The following is a 20,649-nucleotide window of genomic DNA, read 5'->3' as shown; positions in this document are numbered from 1 at the left end:
GTAAGAGTTCAGCGGGAAACGTTTTGGTAGAATGAAGTAGGAGTTTGGAGACTATCAGTTTTTGCTGCTAAACAAGCCACCCCGAAACATAGTGGCTCAAAACAATGAACATAGTATTTCTCACAATTCTGTGGCTGGGCTGCTCTTCTGATCTGGGCTGACCTTGGCTGGTGCTGGGTGGCCTTGGAAGACTTCATTCAGGTGTCTGGGGCCTCAGCTGAGATGTCATGGACAGCTGGGGCCTCAGCTGAGATGTCATGGATAGCTGGGGCCTCTCTCCTTATCATCTTTCTCCCTCCAGGAGGGTAGCTTGAGCACATTCAATATGGTGGCAGAGGGCAAGCCCCAGTGTGCAAGCACTTTCTATGTGCCTGCTTGCACTACATTTGCTAATGTCCTATGGGCCAAAGCAAGCCATACAGCCAAGCCTAAGTGTAGGAATGGAAAGATAGACCTCATAGTTTAGTGAGAGGAGCATCAAAGGGCCCTGCAGACAGCGATGGTAAGAAGTTGCAATCTACCCAAGAGACCTTCGAGAATGATGTGGTGAGTGACAGTGTAAGAAAAGGGAATCAGAGGGAAAGAGAGCAGGAACTGGATGAGGGGAGCAAAAAGCTTTGGAAATGACCCTACACTATCTTCCCACAGCAAGCTCTGGTAATCCGAGGCGGAGAGAAGATTCAGATCCCTGTACAAGACGTGGTGGTAGGAGACCTGGTAGAAGTGAAGCGGGGAGACCGGATCCCTGCTGACATCCGGCTTATCTCTTCACAAGGATGTAAGGTGAGGGGATGTGAAACGCTATGGAAGGGGGCCAAGTATGGTCTTAGAGCACTGCAGTGACCTGGACTCAGTTCAAAAAAATATGATCTTATTGTTCAGAACCTTGAGAAGTCACAAGTGCAGATTTGAGGTTACAGTGGTGTGTAAGTTTATGCTTCTCTCTGCATGTCAATAATGAAGATGTTGGTGGTTTTTTTCCATGACCTGTCCTCTCTCCCATCCCAGGTGGACAACTCATCCTTGACAGGAGAGTCAGAGCCCCAATCCCACTCCTCTGATTTCACCAATGAGAACCCTCTGGAGACCCAAAATATCTGCTTCTTCTCCACCAACTGTGTGGAAGGTGAATATCGCATCATAAGTAGCCTACATTCAAAAGCAAAGATTGAAACAAAGATTTCCAGACCTCTCTATCTTCTAAGGGCAGTAGGGAAGGTAACAGCCAGTAAATAGTCTACGTTCTTCATCCCTCATGAGCTATACAAACTTTGATGAAAGGTCAAAGCCATCATTTCCACATCTGTGCACTGATGATACTAAAAGTCACTACTCCATAGATTTTTATGTGGGTTAAAGGAGATAATACACAATAAAATGCCTAGCACAAGACCTAACACACTCTAAGTGCCCTGTAATTGTAGCTATTTTTACTCTATCTAGTGAATGGACTATGCTCTATGAGCTGAAAATAGCACAGAAGGGAGGAAAATTATTCAGCTCTGCTAAGTCACTCTTCTCCTGAAGTAAGCCCTAACTTCTCACTATCCCAAGAGAGGGTACTGACATTGGAAATCTGAGTTACCAGAGGTGCCACTCACACCTTTGGCTTTGTTCTTAGCATCTAGGGCATCCTTGAACTGGGAGACAGCTCTGGCCAAAGTGGTACCAATGGGCTCAATATCATTATGTCAACCTCTCCTTCATCCTTTCTGCTTAAGAAGGCCTGCAAAACTCTCTGGAACACACGTGAAAACCATCATTTATGCTTAAGAATAAATGTTTGGGTGTCTAAGAAATAGCTATTCTTTGATTGAATGCCTAGCACGTGTCAAGTGCCACAGAAATCTGATTCTAACAAGACTATACAACAGATATTATTCCTATTTTACACATGAAAGCCCAAGGTTCAAAGAAATTAAATGCAGCACCCGAGAGCACAACTCAACAAAAAAGAGGAGGATCAAGGATTCTAATGAAGGTCTGTCTCCAAAGCCCATGCTCTTTCCACAGAACCTCCCCTGGAATAAAGCTTGCTAATGACCCCTCTGGTAATAAAATTATTTAATTTGGAAATAGCTTAAAGGAGTAGAGTACCATTAAGACTGAAGAAGAATCTAACTAGAAAATAAAATATATATTAAAAAAATTTTTTAACTTGATTGAACAGAAAGATGCAAGTTAGCAAGCTTCCTCCAAAAACATGAGATTCTTATTATTAAATTTTAGGAAGAAATTTGCTCAGATTTGTCCTTCCAAAGTAGGCTTTTCATCAACAAATTATATGCTTCAAATAACAGGGAAAGTGGATGATGGAATTCCATCTAAGAAACAGGGATCTGACTAGAATAGAGAAGGCTTTAATAGGAGGCTAGAGGGACCCAAGATGTGACCAAGAGGGTGGAGTTAGGTTGAAGGAGCTCTTGACTGTTAAACTGAGGAATCCCTGTGCAATCTGCAAACAGGTAGCATCACTTTAACATTTATCCTAGGCCCTTGCCTCTCTGCTTTCATCACGGTGGCCCTTGACGGGGCTGCTGGTACAAACATCTCTCTTTGGGTTCTCATGCATCTTCATAGGGGGTAGGGGGGGAGATGGTAAGCTATTTCTCTGGCATTGTATAGAAGGCGTAGGAAGAAGTCAGTCTAGCCTGGAATATGGGAGGCTTGGCCTTCTTAACCTTCCCCAAGGTTGACATCAACCTTCCCCCTCTCTAGACACATTGGGATTAGTTATTAAATCCTGTCTCTCCAAGCATGGGGAAAACCATAGCAGAAGGAAGAAAAATGAAGAACTAGATTAAACCATGGCACAAAATGACTATAAGTGACACCACACCCTAACCACCCCTACCCCCTGCCAAAATAAACCCTCTCAGCACCTCTCAATTATTTTAGTATCTTCCTGCTCACCTGCAGAGTGCCTCATACTGTGAGGCGTTCCAGAACCACTCTTCACATAGCAGTGACCTCACTCGTCTGCTGTCGGTCGGAGCAGAACCTGCTCTCAGACTCATAATGCTGAAGGTGACCTTGAAAGTGGACTGGCCGCTCCATGCTATGGTGTTCGTGGGAGCTGCCAGGTTAGAGCTACCCTGCAAGGCGTAGGTGTGATTCTCTAGCCATCCTTCTGGAGACCTTAAATTCATCTAAGTGGAGAAAAAAAGAAACAAATATTTGAGTGCCATGTGCCCAACCCTGTTCTAGGCTCTTTTAAAAACATGTAATTCTCACAGCTTTGTAGATGCTTTTACCCCATTTTAAAGATGAGGGAACCTGAGTCTCAGAGAGTTTAAGTAACTTACTCCAGGGTGAACAGCTAGTACATTGGAAGTTGAACTTCTAGCCCTGAGTCCTTCTGATTCGAAAATAAGTGCTATTTCTATAATATGTTGCTTTTCTGGGTGATTCTGACTGTAACTTTAATGGTAGGAATTTCAGCCATCATGGTAAAGGAGGAAGAATTATTTTGAGCAAAGAACCTTGTGGGGCCCCTCATTTCATGCTACATCTTGGGTATGTCAAGTTCCCCGTCTGATTCAGGGGCCATGTTATGGCCTATGCCACCCAGCAGGGGGCAGACTGGCTCCAGCCAGCAAAACAGGGAAGAGGCTCGGTCAGAGCAGAGTTTCTCAACCTCGACACTGCTGACAATTGTGCCGCGCTGTTCTTCGTGGTAGCGGGAGAGGAGGGCTGTCCTGTGAGTTGCACGATGCCTGGCAGTATCCCTGCTCTCTGCCCACTAGGTGCCAGTAGCAACCTCAGTCGTGACAACCAAATATGCCTCCAGACCTTGACAAATGTCTCCTGGGGATGGGGGCGGCAAATTGAGTAGCCCTGGGTTAGAGGATGGGGAGATATTGGAACACAGGATTCTAGCAGAAGGGTAACCACTATTCCTGGGGCTGGAGAAGCTCTTCAGCTGCTGAGAACAAAATAAGAAACATACAGGCAATGGAAGAGATTTAGACTAAGTACAAGACCTTCTTGACAGTGAAGGCAATTAGGCAATAAAATTGGGTATCTCTGGAGAACTGTGAAACCTCTTCAGAGATTCTTCAGATGAGGAGACCTTCACTTGCATAAGCGAACTGTAAAGACAGCAGAACATTATAACCTCTCAGAGGACCTTGAGTTTCCACCTTGTTTTTGACTGTTGACAGTTTTCTCTTTGTAGGAACCAAACCCAACAGCCTTTCCAATTCAGACTTCCCCCTTCATCCACAGGGACAGCCCGGGGCATCGTGACTGCCACAGGAGACTCCACAGTGATGGGCCGAATTGCCTCGCTGACCTCTGACCTGGCAGTGGGCCAGACCCCCATGGCTATGGAGATCGAGCACTTCATCCATCTGATCACAGCAGTGGCCGTCTTCCTCAGTGTCACTTTCTTTGGGCTCTCACTTATCTTGGGCTACATCTGGCTGGAGGCTGTTATTTTTCTTATTGGCATCATTGTGGCCAACGTGCCTGAGGGGCTGCTGGCCACCATCACTGTGAGTAGCTAAGGTGGAATGTGGCCCCAGGGCAGACAAACAACCCCAAGGAAATGAAATCACTAGTATCTCTTTCGTGGCTGAACCTCTCCAGTGCAGAGTACTCTCATGCCTATACAGATGTCAAATCATTGAGCTCCCAAATGCCACTGACTTCCTTCACTCCTATTTTCCAGTGCCTTCTCTCTTTAATGAGAAAAGAAGTGAGTTACGATGCAGAAAGCATAGATTATCAATCACCGGGAGTGAGTTCCAGTCCTGGGTGTACTGGCTGGTGAATCTGGCCAACTCACTGCACTCCGGGCCTCAATTTATTCATCAGTTCATAGAAGAAGATTAATTTAGGATTATAGAATCTTACTGGAAAGGACTTCAAAGCCCATATAAATTCAACCTTTCAACCAATGCCAAATACCCTGCATAAAATCTGTAGGAGATGATGATGATTTCTAGTCATGGGAAGCCCACCCCTTTTTATCTGACCTCATTTCATTGTTGGATTGCTCTAGTTAGATTTCATTATATTGAGCAGACATACGGGTCCCTGTTTGGTCCCAGTTTTCCCATCTGAAGAAATACAAAAATAAGTCAATTCTCTCTCTTCTACAAACCTACCCTTTGGATCTTTTTTTTTTTTTTTTTGCGGTACGCGGGCCTCTCACTGTTGCGGCCTCTCCCGTTGCGGAGCACAGGCTCCGGACGCGCAGGCTCAGCGGCCATGGCTCACGGGCCCAACCGCTCTGCGGCATGTGGGATCTTCCCGGACTGGGGCACGAACCCGTGTCCCCTGCATCGGCAGGCGCACTCGCAACCACTGCATCACCAGGGAAGCCCAACCCTTTAGATCTTTGACAATAGCCATTATGTCCCCTCAAACTCTCCAGGGGAGAGGTCGTATAATCCCTTTTCCCTTAGCCCTTTTTCCTGTGACACATCTTCAGACCCCTTGTCTTGCTGATCACCTGTTTGGGGTATGCTCTCCTTTATCAATACCCTTCTTAAAATGGAAATGAGAATAATACCCAGAGTGTGGTTAGACTAGCACAAAAACATCAGTACTCATGATATTGTGTAAATAAATAATAACTCCATGACTAGAATTCTGTACATAACCGCAGCCTAAGAATTCATTCGTTTTTAAAATAACCTTGCCCCACACCTGACTTTCACTGGATTTATGGTCAACAAAAACCTTTTGGTTTAAGTGACTTCTCAAGTCATTCTCAGCGCTGCAACAGTCCTTCTCAGTTTCATCATTCTCTCCTCCCCACTCCTTTTTTAAACTACTGGTACAACCCTCCTCCACACAGAGCATCTCATGCCACAATCAAAGGTTAGCTCTCACCGTGGTCCCTGGAAAGACTGGACTTGAGAAAGAAGTGTGGCTTGAACTTGAATGGAGAAGAGCCTGCAGAATAGAAAAGATGAAAGGATCGAGGGGGAGAGGAATATTCCAGGAGGAATAGATCATTCTCTATGATACTCTGGTAAAAGAAAGCACTCTTCTTTTGAAACTCTGCCATAAAGTACAAACCAAAATCACTTTCCTAATTTCCTTTCCCATAGCCACAGATGGGGTTTCTAAAGACTAGGTGGTAACAAAAGGGAAATAAATATAAAAAATTAAAAGAGCAGTGAAAACGATCAGATTTCCAAAAACACAAAGCGCTGTGAGCAGCCGAGCTCTCCTCTCCGTTTCCCCTCTCCCCTGTTCACGGCCTTAGGTGTGTCTGACCCTGACAGCCAAGTGCATGGCTCGGAAGAACTGCCTGGTGAAGAACCTGGAGGCGGTGGAGACACTGGGCTCCACCTCCACCATCTGTTCCGACAAGACGGGCACCCTCACCCAGAACCGCATGACCGTCGCCCACCTGTGGTTCGACAGGACCATCTATGAGGCTGACACCAGCGAAGAACAGACTGGTGACTAGTGGCGTTGGCGGTCAGAGAGTGGAAGGATGTGGGGAATGTGATGAGTAGCTGACAGGGCGTGGTGAGTCCAGACAGCAAGAAGGTAGCTGCAAAGTGAGAGAGCAGGGAGGTGTGGAGGAGATGAAATGTTGTCTCTGAGAAGCATCTGGGCGCAGAAGGGGTGTGAATAAACTCCTGCTTTAAGCTCTCCTATCCCTGCTGACAGTTCTGTTCTCTCTCCCTAGGGAATTCATTTGCCAAGGGCTCTGATACCTGGTTTATCCTGGCCCGAATCGCTGGCCTCTGCAACCGGGCTGATTTTAAGGCTAATCCGGAGTACCTTCCCATAGCTAAGGTGTCAGGCCCAAGGGAGTAAAGGGTACCTCAGTGTCCAGGGTATAACCTGCCCTCTCCCCTCAATATCTCTTTTCTGGCCCTCGGTGATGCCCCCAGCACCCCTCCCCATTCTGTTCCTCTCCTTGACACCACTGGCAAGCCCAGGTGCCTTGCCTCTCGGGCTCATTATACCCACCCCATCCCGGCAGCGGGCAAAGCAGGGGATGCTTCTGAGTCAGCCCTCCTCAAGTTCATCGAGCAGTCTTACAGCTCTGTGAAGGAGATGAGAGAGAAAAGCCCCAAGGTGGCAGAAATTCCCTTTAATTCTACCAACAAGTACCAGGTACAGAACCGACAAAGGTAGGAAGATAGCAGTGGGGGATGGGCTTGTCATCTGGGGAAACGGGAGCTTTGCCTTTGCCTCTATGACTGAGCTGTAGAACAGATACGGTGGGTACTCAGCACCCCAGGTAGGAGGAAGGGTCACCTTAAGGGAAAGTGGCAAACAGGTACAGGCAGGCATAGATGATAAAGGAAGAGGCATTCAGTCATAAGCAGACTTGAGGCTACGCCACTTGTGCAGAGAGCAGGTCATAAAGTGCTGAAATGTCCATAGGCAGCAAAGCCTGGCTGGAGAAAGTCACGTTAAAGGCGTCTCTGTGGCAACTGTGAAATTTGCTGCTGCAGAATATGTTGGATTTGCCAGCCACTTCCCTGAGGCATCTTATCTCACTAGTCATCAAATATTTCTTTTCATTCCGTGCCTGCAGTTCTCGCAGCTGCCATCAGGTAGGCGGTCAGGGCTTTCCAGAGTGTTTGCGAAGCTGTTTTCCCAGGGCCGTTTTGTCCATGATCCAGGGAGGACTGCCAAGGGAAGGAGGACTGAAGGGAAGGAGAAATGCTGAGGGAGGGACAGTGGTGGCCCTGACAGTAAAATGCATGTGAGGGACAAGAAACCCAGTACTTCCCTCCCACGTGAGAACCCTGACACACTTTGAGGAAAGTGTGGAAAGGAGGGAACGGTGGCATCACCATGATGGGGCCTCTAGCAGCTAAGCTTTGACTCATATGGGGCAATCGTGATTTACTTAGGGGAGTGGAATTCTCCAAATTTAGGTACTACCGTAAAGGTCAGACATCAGGTGTGGGTAACAGAGAAGAAATTCAACTCCCAAAAGTCAGTTTTGGTTTTGTGTCTTAAAAAACACATAATAGTGCTCACTTCAGCAGCACATACACTAAGACTAGAACAATACAGAGAAGATCAGCATTGCCCCTCATGACAGGCAAATTCAAGAGGCGTTCCATACTTTTATATTTGAAAGTTGCTTAAGAGAATAGATCTTAAAAGCTTTTGTCACAAGAAAAAACAATTTTTGTAACTAAAAAACAAGCCATAACAGGGCTTCCCTGGTGGCGCAGTGGTTGAGAGTCCGCCTGCCAATGCAGGGAACACGGGTTCGTGCCCTGGTCCGGGAAGATCCCACATGCCGCGGAGCGGCTGGGCCCGTGAGCCATGGCCGCTGAGCCTGCGCATCCGGAGCCTGTGCTCCGCAACGGGAGAGGCCGCAGCAGTGAGAGGCCCGCGTACCGGAAAAAAAAAAAAAAAAAAGCCATAACAAAAGCTGTATAGATCTTTTTAAACCAAATTACCTATATTTTCACCCTGAATGCTGAACGAGTAAAAGTTAAAGAAACAGATTCATAGTTTTTTGTCTCATCTGACTTTTCATCCGTGTAATAAGATAGGTCCCCTAAGCCCAAACTGCAAACTTATTTCCACTTTTTCCTGACATTTAGTGACCTCACTAACCAGACAGGAGTTTTGTGCTTGGCAGGACCCGATTAAAGCCTTCGGCTGGAAAGAATTAGGTACCTCTCCTTCCACAAGATTCAAAATAAAAGTAAAACATACCCATGACATTTGAGGGGACATGCAACAAAATAGCAACCTTTCCCCCAAATGACAACGTTAGTGCCTTTTCTGAGCTGCCGAATATCAAATTCAAACAGCAAAATCCTTCTCTGCACCAAGTGTGCTCGGCCAGCCTGCAAGCTACCCAGCTCTGGCGGGGCTTGCTTGGGAGGTCCAAGGAAACCCCTCTGGCTCCTTTTGCTCCGTACCCAAAAACAACCTGCCTTACTCAGCTTGTTCTTGGGACAGTCAGAGGCTCTGGCCCGCAAGGGACATCTTAGCCTGGCGGTCATTTGCAAGGCCTGGTCTCTTTCCGTCTCTGAGATCAAAATGAAAGGAAGAAGTTTCTCTGTTCTGATATTTCAAGATTTCTCCCATCTTTTTCACCTGTAATTTTCTATCAAGATGTGATGCTTCTGTGCTCAAATTACTAGCTTAAGCAGGTCTTGCTGCCGTCTCTGATAATCTCCGATAGTCAACAAATAGGTTTTAAGCACTCAGAAAATTTTTAAAAAATTTTTTTACACCTTTCTCCTTACATGAGTTTAGGTTTCCCCTCTTAACTGCTTAAGTATATTTTGAATATAACAGTTTTGGGAAAGTTTCCAAAGAAGCCGTTTTAACCACATTTTACACGCAGGTTTCCCACCCAGCTTCTCCTTGGGCCAGTACAGTCTGGTCCCCTCGGTACCACAAGCTCAATTCCTCTCAGTGTGCTGATTTTGTTACGCAACAGGCTACGTAGCAAGAATTTCCTGTCGATCATAAGAGGAAACCCAGAGACAGTTCCTTTTCCCAGATCAGAGATCACAGGAAAATGAAAAATGAAACTGATCTTATTTCTCTGTCCTCAAGTTGTCTCCTCAGGTTCCCTTCCTGACTACGCTCTCCCCTCCCCAGCTGAGCCACAGGGACCCCCAACTCGTACCGTCGAGCCCCTCTCAGGGGCCATGCCATGTTTCCAGGAGACATGGGGCTAGTATGGCTAACCAGTTTTTGCGTTGTGCTTCACAGTTTTCGATATATTCTTTTTTTTCTTCTTTTTGGTTTTGAGACGTGTTCTGTTTATTGGTAAAAAAAAAAAAAATTCATGAACACAAAATAACAGTACATTCAACATATAAACAAAATTATGAAAGATGTGATTATACAAATTCTACTGGCAACACTTGGAAAACAGTTTATTCATCAGTCCCCAAAATGAACATAAAAACATAAGAAGCAACCACGATTCAGTGTCAAACTAAACAAGTCAGAATGCCTAGAGAGTTTGGTAACTCAAAGTGAATAGGTAACTTTATTCTTTTGGGAAAAAATAAAAGACAGTATTAATAAAAACAAAGCAACAATCGTAAGTTTTAAGTAGACTTCACCACTAAATGTGTGATGACAGAGTTAACAAGGAACTTAGAGCATAGGTTGGTTAAGAGAGCATGTTCTAAAGTGAGTCAATTTGGGTTCTTTCCTTGACAGCCCCTACTTTCTAGCTGTGTGATTCTGGACACAGCTTAACCTTAGTTTTGTCATCTATAAAATAAAGAAATTGATAGTACTACTACAGGGTAGTAGCTGAGAGGATTAAATGACAACTCATGTAAAGCACTTGGAACAGTGGCTGGCACATAGTAAGTGCTCAATAAATGTTGTTATTACTATTCGTCCTAATCCCGTCCTTCAGGCTCAAACAACCATGGTAAAGAACTGTCAGTGTTTTTCAATATATTCTTTACAAATATTATCTTTCTTTTATAAAAACCCAATGAGGTGGGCAACGCAGAACCTTTTACATTTTATCAAAGGAGCCAAGGTTTGGAGAGGTTAAGTGGACTGACCTGAGGTCATACAGCTAAGAAAGCATTCCTGCTGGCCTTAGAGCACAGGTGTTTGACTCTAAGTTTTCTTTCCTGTCTACTCTGCTGTCTCTGTGGCCCCGTGACTTCTGCTTCTAGCCACCCAGGCAGAGAGGAAGCAGGGAGGGGAGAGTGCCTGGGCTGCCCTTCACGTCCAGTCTGGCTGAGAAGATAACAGATTCCTGCGCAGATAATACCAGGCTGGGGGTTCCTGCAAGGGAGGAGGGGTGGGCTCAACCAAAGGTCGGATTTGGCTGGAGGGAGGGGGGCTGCGCTGGTTTAGGGGACAAAGGAAATGGAGGTGTGACGCAGCTTGCCTGTCGGCTTTACCCTCAAAAACCTTACCCTTGCTTTTTTGCCCCAACCCTCGCTCTCTCCTCCTGTTCCTCTCCTCTCCCTAGGTGTCCATCCACCTTCGGGAGGACGGCTCCCAGACCCACGTACCGATCATGAAGGGGGCGCCTGAGAGGATCTTGGAGTTTTGCTCTACTTACCTTCTGAAAGGGCAGCAGTACCCAATGGTTGATGAGATGAAGGAAGCCTTCCAGAATGCCTACTTGGAACTGGGCGGTCTGGGGGAACGCGTGCTAGGTGAGGGGGCCATGGGAGAAGCCTTTGAAGAGTGGCATCAAAACAGTCATTAGTTGTGGGGTGAAAAATCTAGGAGGTTGGGGCGAGCAGGATAGAGACATAGACAGTGGAATGACTACTGGTCCTTTCTTCTGTCTCTCTCTAGGGTTCTGCTTCTTGAGTCTGCCGAACACTTACTCCAAGGGATTCAAGTTTAACACCGATGAAATCAATTTTCCCATGGATAACCTTTGTTTTGTGGGGCTCATCTCCATGATTGACCCTCCCCGAGCTGCAGTGCCTGATGCCGTGGGCAAGTGTCGGAGTGCCGGGATTAAGGTAAACACTGGAGCCTCCCAGATGCCCCTCACTTATCATAAACTGGATGAAGAGTAGAAAACCTCGGACAGAGTAGGTTCTTGGTTTAACTGAACTGATTTCTGCCTCCTGAGCTTATGAGTTGCGGTCTTAAGAGAGAACTTAATAATAAGTGTCCTCTGTCGTTAGAATCCTGCCTTGCATTGAACATTAGAATCACCAGGGGACGAACACAACATCGTAGATCAACTATACTTCAATAAAATTAAAAAATAAAATGGGATCACCAGGGGAGCTTTAAAAGTCTGATGCCTTGGCCATACTCCAGACCCATTCCATTAGCAACGCTCAGGGTGGGACCCAGGCATCTGTATTTTTTAAAACTTTCCTAGAGATTCTGATGTGCAGACAAATTTGAGAAGCATCACCCTAGGACAGCGCTTCTCAAACTAATGTGCATGTGAATCGCCTGGGGGTTTTGTTGGAATGCAAATCCTAATTCAGTAGGACTAGGATACCCCAAGATTCTACATTTGTAACACGCTCCCAGCTGATGCCATTGCTGCTGGTCTGCAGGCCACACTAGGAGTAACAAAGTGGTGGAAGGTGTCATATAAACGTACTGCTGGATGGGTGGTAAAAAGGGTGAGGCCAAGAGGGCTGGGGGCCTGGAGCAGACACTAGTGAGAATGAGAGACCGAGAGCTGGGGGCCCTCAACGGATCTGACTCAGGGTGAGCAGCTGCCCTAACAGGTGTACGTCCAGGAGTAAAAAGTAGAAAGCAAAACTTCTGGTTTGGACCACTTGAAGTGGTCTGAGAGTAAAATGCAGCTGCAGAACAAACCCAGAGATGGGAATTCCTCTATGGACTTCACGGGATAGCAGCAGTAAAATTCCTCTAATCCTGAGATGCTCTGTATCCCACATTTCAAATTCTAAGACTCCTATACATCTTCATAGATTAGGTATTGTCACCTTCCCTGCTCATACTTGATATTCTGGGAATATCTGGGAGCGCAGGTTGGAGGGAGTGGGGCTAGAAGTATTTAAGGAGAACTGGATGCTATCTGTTCGAGATGGCTTCATCTTGACCTTTGACTGTTTGTCTCGGGGCAGCCTGGGCTGCACTGAGTACAATGATTGGTCACTACAGTGGGAACCAAGGAATGGATATAGGAAATTATTCTGAGTGAATTCCCTAATTACTACAAGATGTTTGGGGTGGTACGGTTCTTTGAGGAGACAGCATGATTATAACGCGTCTGCATAGGACAGCCACATATCTTAACACTCCTCCGTGGTTCTATAAGCTACCACGTCATACATACTGTGGGAGATAAATGGAGAAGGGGTTCATTTGCATTTTCTCAGCTTTGAGGTGGGCTGCCAGCATGAGGAATAACATTGTGGTTATTATTGTGCATTGTGTTATTGCTGTGCACATAATAACACAGTCTAAAATTTACCTCACCTGGGAATTTATGGATCTCTTTAGCCAGAAGGAGAGTTACAGTTGTGCCTACTGTGGGGGGGGGGAGGCCCAACCAGGAGACAAAGAGGTGATTTGAGCCAGGTGGCCTGCCAGGGCAGGACACGGTCACGGCCTGAGGCAGAGCGAGCTGTGATAGGTAAGAGTCTGAATAGGATTCCGGCTGGCCTGGAGCTGACACCTGAAGCAGGAGGCCTGGTGCTTTCTGGGCCAGCCCTTGTTCTGGGCACAGGTTTACATTTTAATTTCTTACTTCTTCTGGACCTGAAGCTGACAGAAATTTGGCAGACTTGGTGAGGAATTTTGAATCACACCCTTTTTCCCTCTAAGAAAATGTAAGACATACACAGGAGGCCATCCTTCAAGGAAGACAAAATGTAATGGTTATACAGGGGGTTGTCCCATAGGGGAGGCCCTTCCAAGGTCAACTCCAAAATGGTGTTGATGCCAAGCTAATGGATATGATGAGGCTGCTGAAAGAGGCTGGTTAACGGCTGCATGGCAGCCAAGTTTTTACAATTGACTGTGGGACTGGTATTTTTCAGAGCCCCGTGTTCAGACCTTCGGAATAAACTTAATTTTAAAAAACTAAAATAAGGGACTTCCCTGGCAGTCCAGGGGTTAAGACTGCCCTTCCAGTGCAAGGGGTGCAGGTTTGATCCCTGTTTGGGGAACTAACAGCCCACATGCTGCCTGGCATGGCCAAAAAAAAAAAAAAAGAACAAAAAAACTAAAATAAAATGATGCCATCCTATTTGCCACCACCTGAGGCCCTTAGTAGTATGAAGACACTTGGCCCCTGCTATGAACGCAGCCCCCTCAAAGAGCTGCAGCTGAGCCGTGAGGGCCTACAGAATGGTCACCAACACTGGACCGTTTCTCTCAGATGGGTCTGATCTGGGGGAAGAGAGTCCAAGGGCACAAGAGGGCAGCTGGCAAGACTGCGTGGGAACACCAGAGGTACAGTCAGCACCGAGAAGTTGGAAATGAAATTCCTTTAGTACTTGACAAATTCCAGAAACCACTAGATGCTCTTTACTTCAAAGGGAGCCATTCTTTGTAGAACTGCGCTTCTATTGTATGTATGCATCTCAAAGTTCTGTGAAACCGTGTCCTAGGAACTCTCTCTTGGGGTGACTGACTTTGTTTTTATTTCTCCGGCCTGGCATGGAGGTGATACTTCCAGAAACTACTGCAGAGCGGCCCATCTGAGTGGTCAAGCTGGGCTAGCTACCACACATGTCCTACAGGTCATTATTGATGAACCAATAGGAAACGTTCAGGGCACTGTAAGCCTGGAAGGGCATCCCTGAGGGCTCAATCTGAACCACCTCTGGAATCTTCTAATCTTCTGTGCAGTTCCCTCTCAGATCCTCACCAGTTACCTCGTGCCCCCCCAGGCCGAACTTGGTGAGGCCCCAGTGCCCCACACCCAAGCCAGGGCACTGTGGTGTGCATAGCTGCTCACAGCGCACCTTTCCTAAGTCTCTGGTAATCCCAGATTAGTTAGCAGTCCTTCCAGCAAGCCCGCTGTGGCAGTGTGGAATGAGGAGGGCTCATGGGAAAACTCCTTCAAGGCTTATTTCCACGCTCTGGAAGTAAACAGACTGACCTTTCCAGGACCTCTGTTCTTAGTTCAGTCATAGCCAGATAGCTCCCTTCTCCCTCCCACCAGAGCCTGAGAATTATGTGCTGGGAGGGCACTTGGGAACCGTGGGCAGTGTTTCCCAGGAAGCGATCCTTCCTTCATTCTGTAATTGCTTGTTGATGGATTACGATGCGCTAGGAATTATGCTAGGGCTGGAAACTTAACAGGGAATCATAGGCACGGCCCCACTCTCTCCAGCAGGGGAGAGAGACAGACAAGCCATCACACAGAGATGTGAGGAGGACTCACAGAACAGAAGGCTAGAAGAGCACAGAGCACAAGCACCTGATCTTTGGGGAGGAAGGGGACAGGACTAGGGCTGGCGCCAGGTATCCAGAAAAGGGGTGGAATCCAGGGGCACGAGGAGGCAGTGGGAAGAAGAGAGGCAGACTGAGGATCGAAATGAATGAGGGCCTAGATGAAATTTTGCCAGGCAGATGGATTATTCCAGACGTTCCTTTATTACCACTGTTCTGCGGGTAGGTGTTTCTGTCTTTGAACTTAAAGAGGCAGATTATCCTCTGGAGCCATTAAATGCAATTCTGAATACAGTTAAATACACCCAAATCCCTGATTTATTCCTGGGAAAACTAGAGCTCAGATTGTCCTATGTTTTATGGTCTGATGGCCCTGACCCACTCCCATGGGTTGAAGCCACCAGCCGTAGCAAGAGTTTTGATTGACAGCACAAGTTCTTGGGAATGAGCTGCTTAAACCCCTGTGGAATGATAGCAGTGATCTGTTAGTTCTTAGTGAGAGAGGTGAAGGAGCCAGGACCTCCCTGAACATGATTCTGCTCCTTTTCCTTCCCCTTCCAACCCAGGTGATTATGGTAACAGGGGATCATCCCATTACAGCCAAGGCCATTGCCAAGGGTGTGGGCATCATCTCAGAAGGCACCGAGACAGCAGAGGACATTGCTGCCCGGCTCAAGGTCCCTGTCAGCCAGGTCAATGTCAGGTGAGATCCCTGAAAGAACTCAGATCTGCCATTTTTCCCCTCCATCCTTAGCCTGCCCCACCCACCAACATTTTCAGAGGTTCTTTCTATAGGTAGGATGTACAGAGTTTACTTACTGCAAAGTAAAACGTAATAGGAAAATGACCAAGCAACTATGTCAGTGGGTTTTCCGATGAAGGTGGGACAAAGAAGGAGGTAGAGAAGAGGGAGGAGGAGGTGGGAGAGGAGGGAAGGAATGCAATGTGCCAATCTGGGGACAGTGCGTGGCTGGGGACAAGTGAGGAGATGGGGTTGAAAGGAGAAACAAGGAGGTTATAGCAAAGATGGCTTAGAGGGCACCAGGACACCTGGGGAATTCTCAACACTCTGAACTAGCCTTTTGAAATTCCTCTCCCTCAGGGATGTCAAAGCCATCGTGGTGCACGGCTCAGAACTAAAAAATATGAACTCAGAGCAGCTTGATGAGATCCTCCAAAACCACACTGAGATCGTGTTTGCTCGGACCTCCCCCCAGCAGAAGCTCATCATTGTAGAGGGATGTCAGAGGCTGGTAAGGGAGACCAAGGAGGCTTGGAGAATCTGGAGGGAATCACGTGGCACAGCCCAGCCCCAAACCAAGCATAGGAATGTGTGGGCTGGGCTAGAGGAGGCTCCAGAGAGCATCCCATCGTGAACCCCTGAGACAGGCATCCATTTGGGGGCTCCCTGTGAGTTTTGCTATCTCAGGAGGTGCAGGAGAAGGAAGGGCCAAGAGGCCTAAACCAAGCATGATTACATCAAGAAACAAGGGATGATGGAATCAAACTGACCTTTGGGATGGGCCCTGAATCTGACACAAGAATTATTTCACTCCCTCTGTGCTCCACCCAGGGAGCCATTGTGGCGGTGACAGGGGACGGGGTGAATGACTCCCCCACGCTGAAGAAGGCAGACATCAGCATTGCCATGGGCATCGCTGGCTGGCTCTGATATGTCTAAGCAGGCAGCTGACATGATCCTGCTGGACGACAACTTTGCCTCCATCGTCACAGGAATGGAGGAGGGTGAGGAAGCAGGGTGCCCAGGTTGGTAGGTACCAACCTTCACCTGCTCAGACTCAGGTGAGAGTTGGTATACATTATTCTCATTCCCTTTGCCCATCCTCCAACCTCCTGTACAGACTGGGAGAAATCACTGTAAGTCAAAATTTTGCAAATTAGATTCAGCTGGTACTTAGCACATCACTCTCTGGAGCCCTTATGAGACTGGAGGAAAGTCCAGATTTTCTAGGGAGCGTGGGGCTCTAATGCAGCATAGCAGTGTTTTTCTTCTCTCACGGGGATTCAAGTGGGTCTACAGGAAGTTTCAGGGTGTAGCTATACCGTGAGGCTACTCTGTACTCCACAACCTCAGGAGGACTTTCTAGCAACCTGTTGTCTGAATGATGTTGACATATCAAGATCAGCGGGAACCTGATCTATGCATTGACTGCATGAGCTAAATTAAGCCCCTCTTTCCCAGAGACAATACCCACTGGCGTGCAGGAGAACCCCAGAATTCTGCTTCCCAGGCTCCCTGCTTTCTGATTTCTTCCAGGAGCTATGTTATTAAAATCTATGACAATCCACATAATAGTAATAGTTAACATTTTATTCAGACCTTGTATGATCCTCAGTATTTCATACCCACTCAATTCAATAAACTTTCTGAGTATCGACTAGGTACCAGGCATTATTCTTGATGCTGGGGATACTATAATTGGGAATCAAAACACACATCCCTGCCCTTGTGTAATTTAATTTCCAGTGGAGACAGACAGACATAAAGTAAACTGAACAGTATAATAAAAGAAGACAAGTGCAATGGAAAATAATAAGTAAAGCAGGGAGTGGAGGGAGGGATGACAATATTAGAAAAGGTTGTCAGGGAAGGACTCAAGCCATCTTGCAAGGCAGGAGGAATGAAGGTGAGGGGTGCCCAGGATCACAAGCTAGTTATGGCAGAAAACGGAATTGGAACCCAAGCCCAGGCTCTTTCCACTTCAGACTTTTATTTAAATTGAAGTATAGTTGATTTACAATGTTGTGTTGGTTTCTGGTGTATAACAAAGTGATTCAGATACAGATAGATAGATACATACGTATCTATGTATGCACATATATATACATATATATTCTTTTTCATATTCTTTTCACATTATAGTATATTACAAGATATTGAATATAATTTTCTTTGCTATACAGTAGGACCTTGCTGTTTATCTATTTTACATACAGTAGTTTGTATCTGCTAATCCCAAACTCCTAATTTATCTCTTCCCTGCCTCCCCCTTTTCCCCTTTGGTAACCCTAAATTTGTTTTCTATGTCTGTGAGTCTGTTTCTGTTTTGTAAATAAGTTTATTTGTGTCATATTTTAGATTCCACAGATAAGCAATATCATATGATATTTGTCTTTCTCTGTCTGACTTACTTCACTTAGTATGATAACCTCTAGGTCCATCCATGTTACTGTGAATCAGCCTTAATCTTCTAATGGCTTTTATATTGGCATTCTCACACATCTCTAAGTATTAGCAGGCCCCACCCTGCTTAATTTTCAGAGATCAGATGATCGTAGCCATGTTGAACCCAAGAACAAAGAGTATACAGATATGGCACGTTAATAAATCACGGCTCTAGTTACTAGTCACACAATTTAGAAACAAAACTGGGGCTGCCAAGGCCTAAGACCTTCGGACCCTTTCGTGGACTGTGACACTGCTTTGTAGTGGTCTCTCTGTCCAGGAGCTGATTTGTGGGAGGTGTGAACTCTCTGTGCTTCTCACAGAAGGTTGACCATCCTTCCCAGGCCGCCTAATCTTTGACAACCTGAAGAAATCCATCGCCTACACCCTGACCAGCAACATCCCCGAGATCACCCCCTTCCTGCTGTTCATCATCCTTGGTATCCCCCTGCCTCTGGGCACCATAACCATCCTCTGCATTGACCTGGGCACTGACATGGTGAGGACTAAGCTGGGATCCAGCTCGTGGAACTCCTGTGAAACAGACTGAGGAGTAGGAAAAATCTGTGTCCAGGGAGAGGGGCAGAGCTCGAGTTACTTCTGAGTTTCCTTCTGAACTGTGTGTTCCCTGTCACTTCCACCCTCCATCCTCCAGGTCCCTGCTATCTCCTTGGCTTATAAGTCGGCCTAAAGTGACATCATGAAGAGGGCTGCATGGAATCCAAAGACTGATAAGCTGGTGAATGACCATCTCACTGGTGTGGCCTACGGACAGATTGGTGCGGCCAGAGGAATGAGGGGTGAAGGGAGCGGGGAGCGGCTGCAACGGCGTGGCCACTGGACCAATCTTGGCTTGGAAATCAGGGAGATATTTTCTTAACAACAAACTGTGCTGGGCCCTGGGACACAAAAGAACATTGATCTCTGATCTGCCCTTGACTTAAGAGTCTAGTCAAAAAGGAGCAAAAGTACATAAAATGATGGCAAGTTGTTCTCCAAGTGCCAAATGAGTATAGATAGGACATACTGCAGGAGTACAAAGCAAGAGGACTCACCAATCTTGAGGACAGTTGGAGAGGCCTTATGGAGGAAACAGGACTTAAACTTGGTGCTGGAAGATAGGGCTTAGACTAGTAAATGGATGGTCCGGTGTGGGGGACCAGAGGATACCTGATTGTTGAAGAGTGAATAAACCAGTTTGGTGGAGCGCTTATTCCTGATAAAGAAGTAGTGGAAAATGAGGCTGTGGACACAGGTAGCATTTATAGCGGGGCCAGCCTTGAAAGACATTTGAGAGCCATTAGAGGTCTTTGTTCTTGAGTTGCTAGATACGATAGGGGTACAGGAAAGAGATGGGGACAGAGGAGACAATCCTAATATCTAGAGATGGAAACACATAGAAAAAAAGCACAGATTTAGGAGCCATACCTATGTTTGAATCCCAATTTCACGACCTGTATGACCCTAGACAATGACTGAGTCTTTTTCGTACTTCAGTTTTCCTACTTATGAAATGTAAATGATAGTTCAGAATTGTTGTAAGAATCAATGTCCACCAGTACCTACACAGTGCACAGATCTGTGGTCAGTAGGCAAACATTAACGTCAGCCATAGCCGTGGTCCAGGCATGAGGGGATGGAGGTTTTGACCGAGGGAGAGGCAAGGGGCAGATGGGAGAGATGCGAGGGGATGAGAGGACTTGATGAGTGTCCTGGTGTCAGAGAGAAGGGACAGGGGGGAGTCCAGCACTCACTCAGCTGGGAGAGGGAACATATCCCCTCTAAGGTCCTTTCCAGTTTTAAGCTTATATGATAAAAAGATGACTCTAGATTACAGCTTAGAAAGAAATGTCAGAGTTTGGAGACAAGTCCTACAGAGATGGTGGGATCAGATCATTAATGGCATGAATCTTCAGCAATACACCTCAGACACACATCAACCCTGCTAGAAGCAAGCCCCAGGCAGCACCCCTTCCATGATCTGCCTTCTGAGCTCCTTCTCTGAATCAGGTTCTCCTGACCTGTGACTCTATCACTCACAGGGATGATCCAGGCTCTGGCAGGATTCTTCACCTACTTTGTGATCTTGGCTGAGAATGGTTTTAAACCTACTGATCTGCTGGGCATCCGCATCAGCTGGGAAAATCGATACCTCAATGACCTGGAGGACAGCTACGGACAACAGTGGGTGAGTAAAAGGTAGGGTAGTAGATTGTGACCAGTAAGAGTGAAGAAGTAATGAGGAAGAGCGAGTGTAGCAAGTTTTTGCAGAGTAGGAGAATGGAGGCACCAGGCAGACAGAGATGGTCCTCATCTCCAGTCCTACAGGAGCTTTCTAACATTTGTCCTCAATCTCCAATCGCATCAGCAAATATTCTTCTCTTTGTTTACGATGACTTCATTTCCATTAATTCCTACTGTCTGTTGTCTGTCCTTATCTTCCTGGGTCTTTTTGGCTTCCTTGGACCTGGAAGTCTACTTTGTCAATCAACTTTTGGCAGCTGATTTCTGGTTTTCCAGGTTCTAATCATCATTGTCCCAGAAATGAGTGCTTCCACTTCCTCCTGTTATGCTCCTTTTCCAAGGGTAGTCAAAGAGTATGATTTTAAATCTGAAAATGTATTCTCTTTGTATATCTCTTCCTTGTTCTTCTAAACTTTTTAAACTTAGAG

At 46.5% G+C, this 20,649-nt stretch overlaps 1 protein-coding gene, 1 long non-coding RNA gene and 1 pseudogene across 2 annotated transcripts in view; 2 read left to right on the top strand and 1 right to left on the bottom strand.

Moving 5' to 3' along the window:
* Window positions 1-20,649, bottom strand: part of LOC132511757 (uncharacterized) — a 57,063-nt gene that overhangs the window by 14,930 nt on the left and 21,484 nt on the right. Inside the window, exons 3-4 of the long non-coding RNA XR_009537722.1 lie at window positions 9,587-9,719; window positions 2,914-3,149 (exon numbers count right to left, since the gene is read on the bottom strand). This is a non-coding gene — a long non-coding RNA (uncharacterized LOC132511757). The remainder of the gene's footprint in view (window positions 1-2,913; window positions 3,150-9,586; window positions 9,720-20,649) is intronic.
* LOC132511752 (sodium/potassium-transporting ATPase subunit alpha-4-like) overlaps window positions 1-20,649 on the top strand; it is a 29,676-nt gene that overhangs the window by 3,268 nt on the left and 5,759 nt on the right. The window contains 15 exon segments of the mRNA XM_060135307.1: window positions 649-783; window positions 1,009-1,126; window positions 4,228-4,496; window positions 6,221-6,419; window positions 6,653-6,769; window positions 6,962-7,086; window positions 10,910-11,099; window positions 11,245-11,417; window positions 15,357-15,493; window positions 15,893-16,043; window positions 16,364-16,450; window positions 16,452-16,536; window positions 18,322-18,476; window positions 18,633-18,756; window positions 20,020-20,165. Coding sequence (XP_059991290.1) covers window positions 649-783; window positions 1,009-1,126; window positions 4,228-4,496; window positions 6,221-6,419; window positions 6,653-6,769; window positions 6,962-7,086; window positions 10,910-11,099; window positions 11,245-11,417; window positions 15,357-15,493; window positions 15,893-16,043; window positions 16,364-16,450; window positions 16,452-16,536; window positions 18,322-18,476; window positions 18,633-18,756; window positions 20,020-20,165 — 2,211 coding nt within the window.
* On the top strand, window positions 7,958-8,057 carry LOC132516531 (U6 spliceosomal RNA; annotated as a pseudogene).

The sequence above is a fragment of the Lagenorhynchus albirostris genome, chromosome 2 (assembly GCF_949774975.1).
Source record: "Lagenorhynchus albirostris chromosome 2, mLagAlb1.1, whole genome shotgun sequence".
NCBI lineage: Eukaryota > Metazoa > Chordata > Mammalia > Artiodactyla > Delphinidae > Lagenorhynchus > Lagenorhynchus albirostris.
This window is presented reverse-complemented; position numbering and strand designations above follow the sequence as displayed.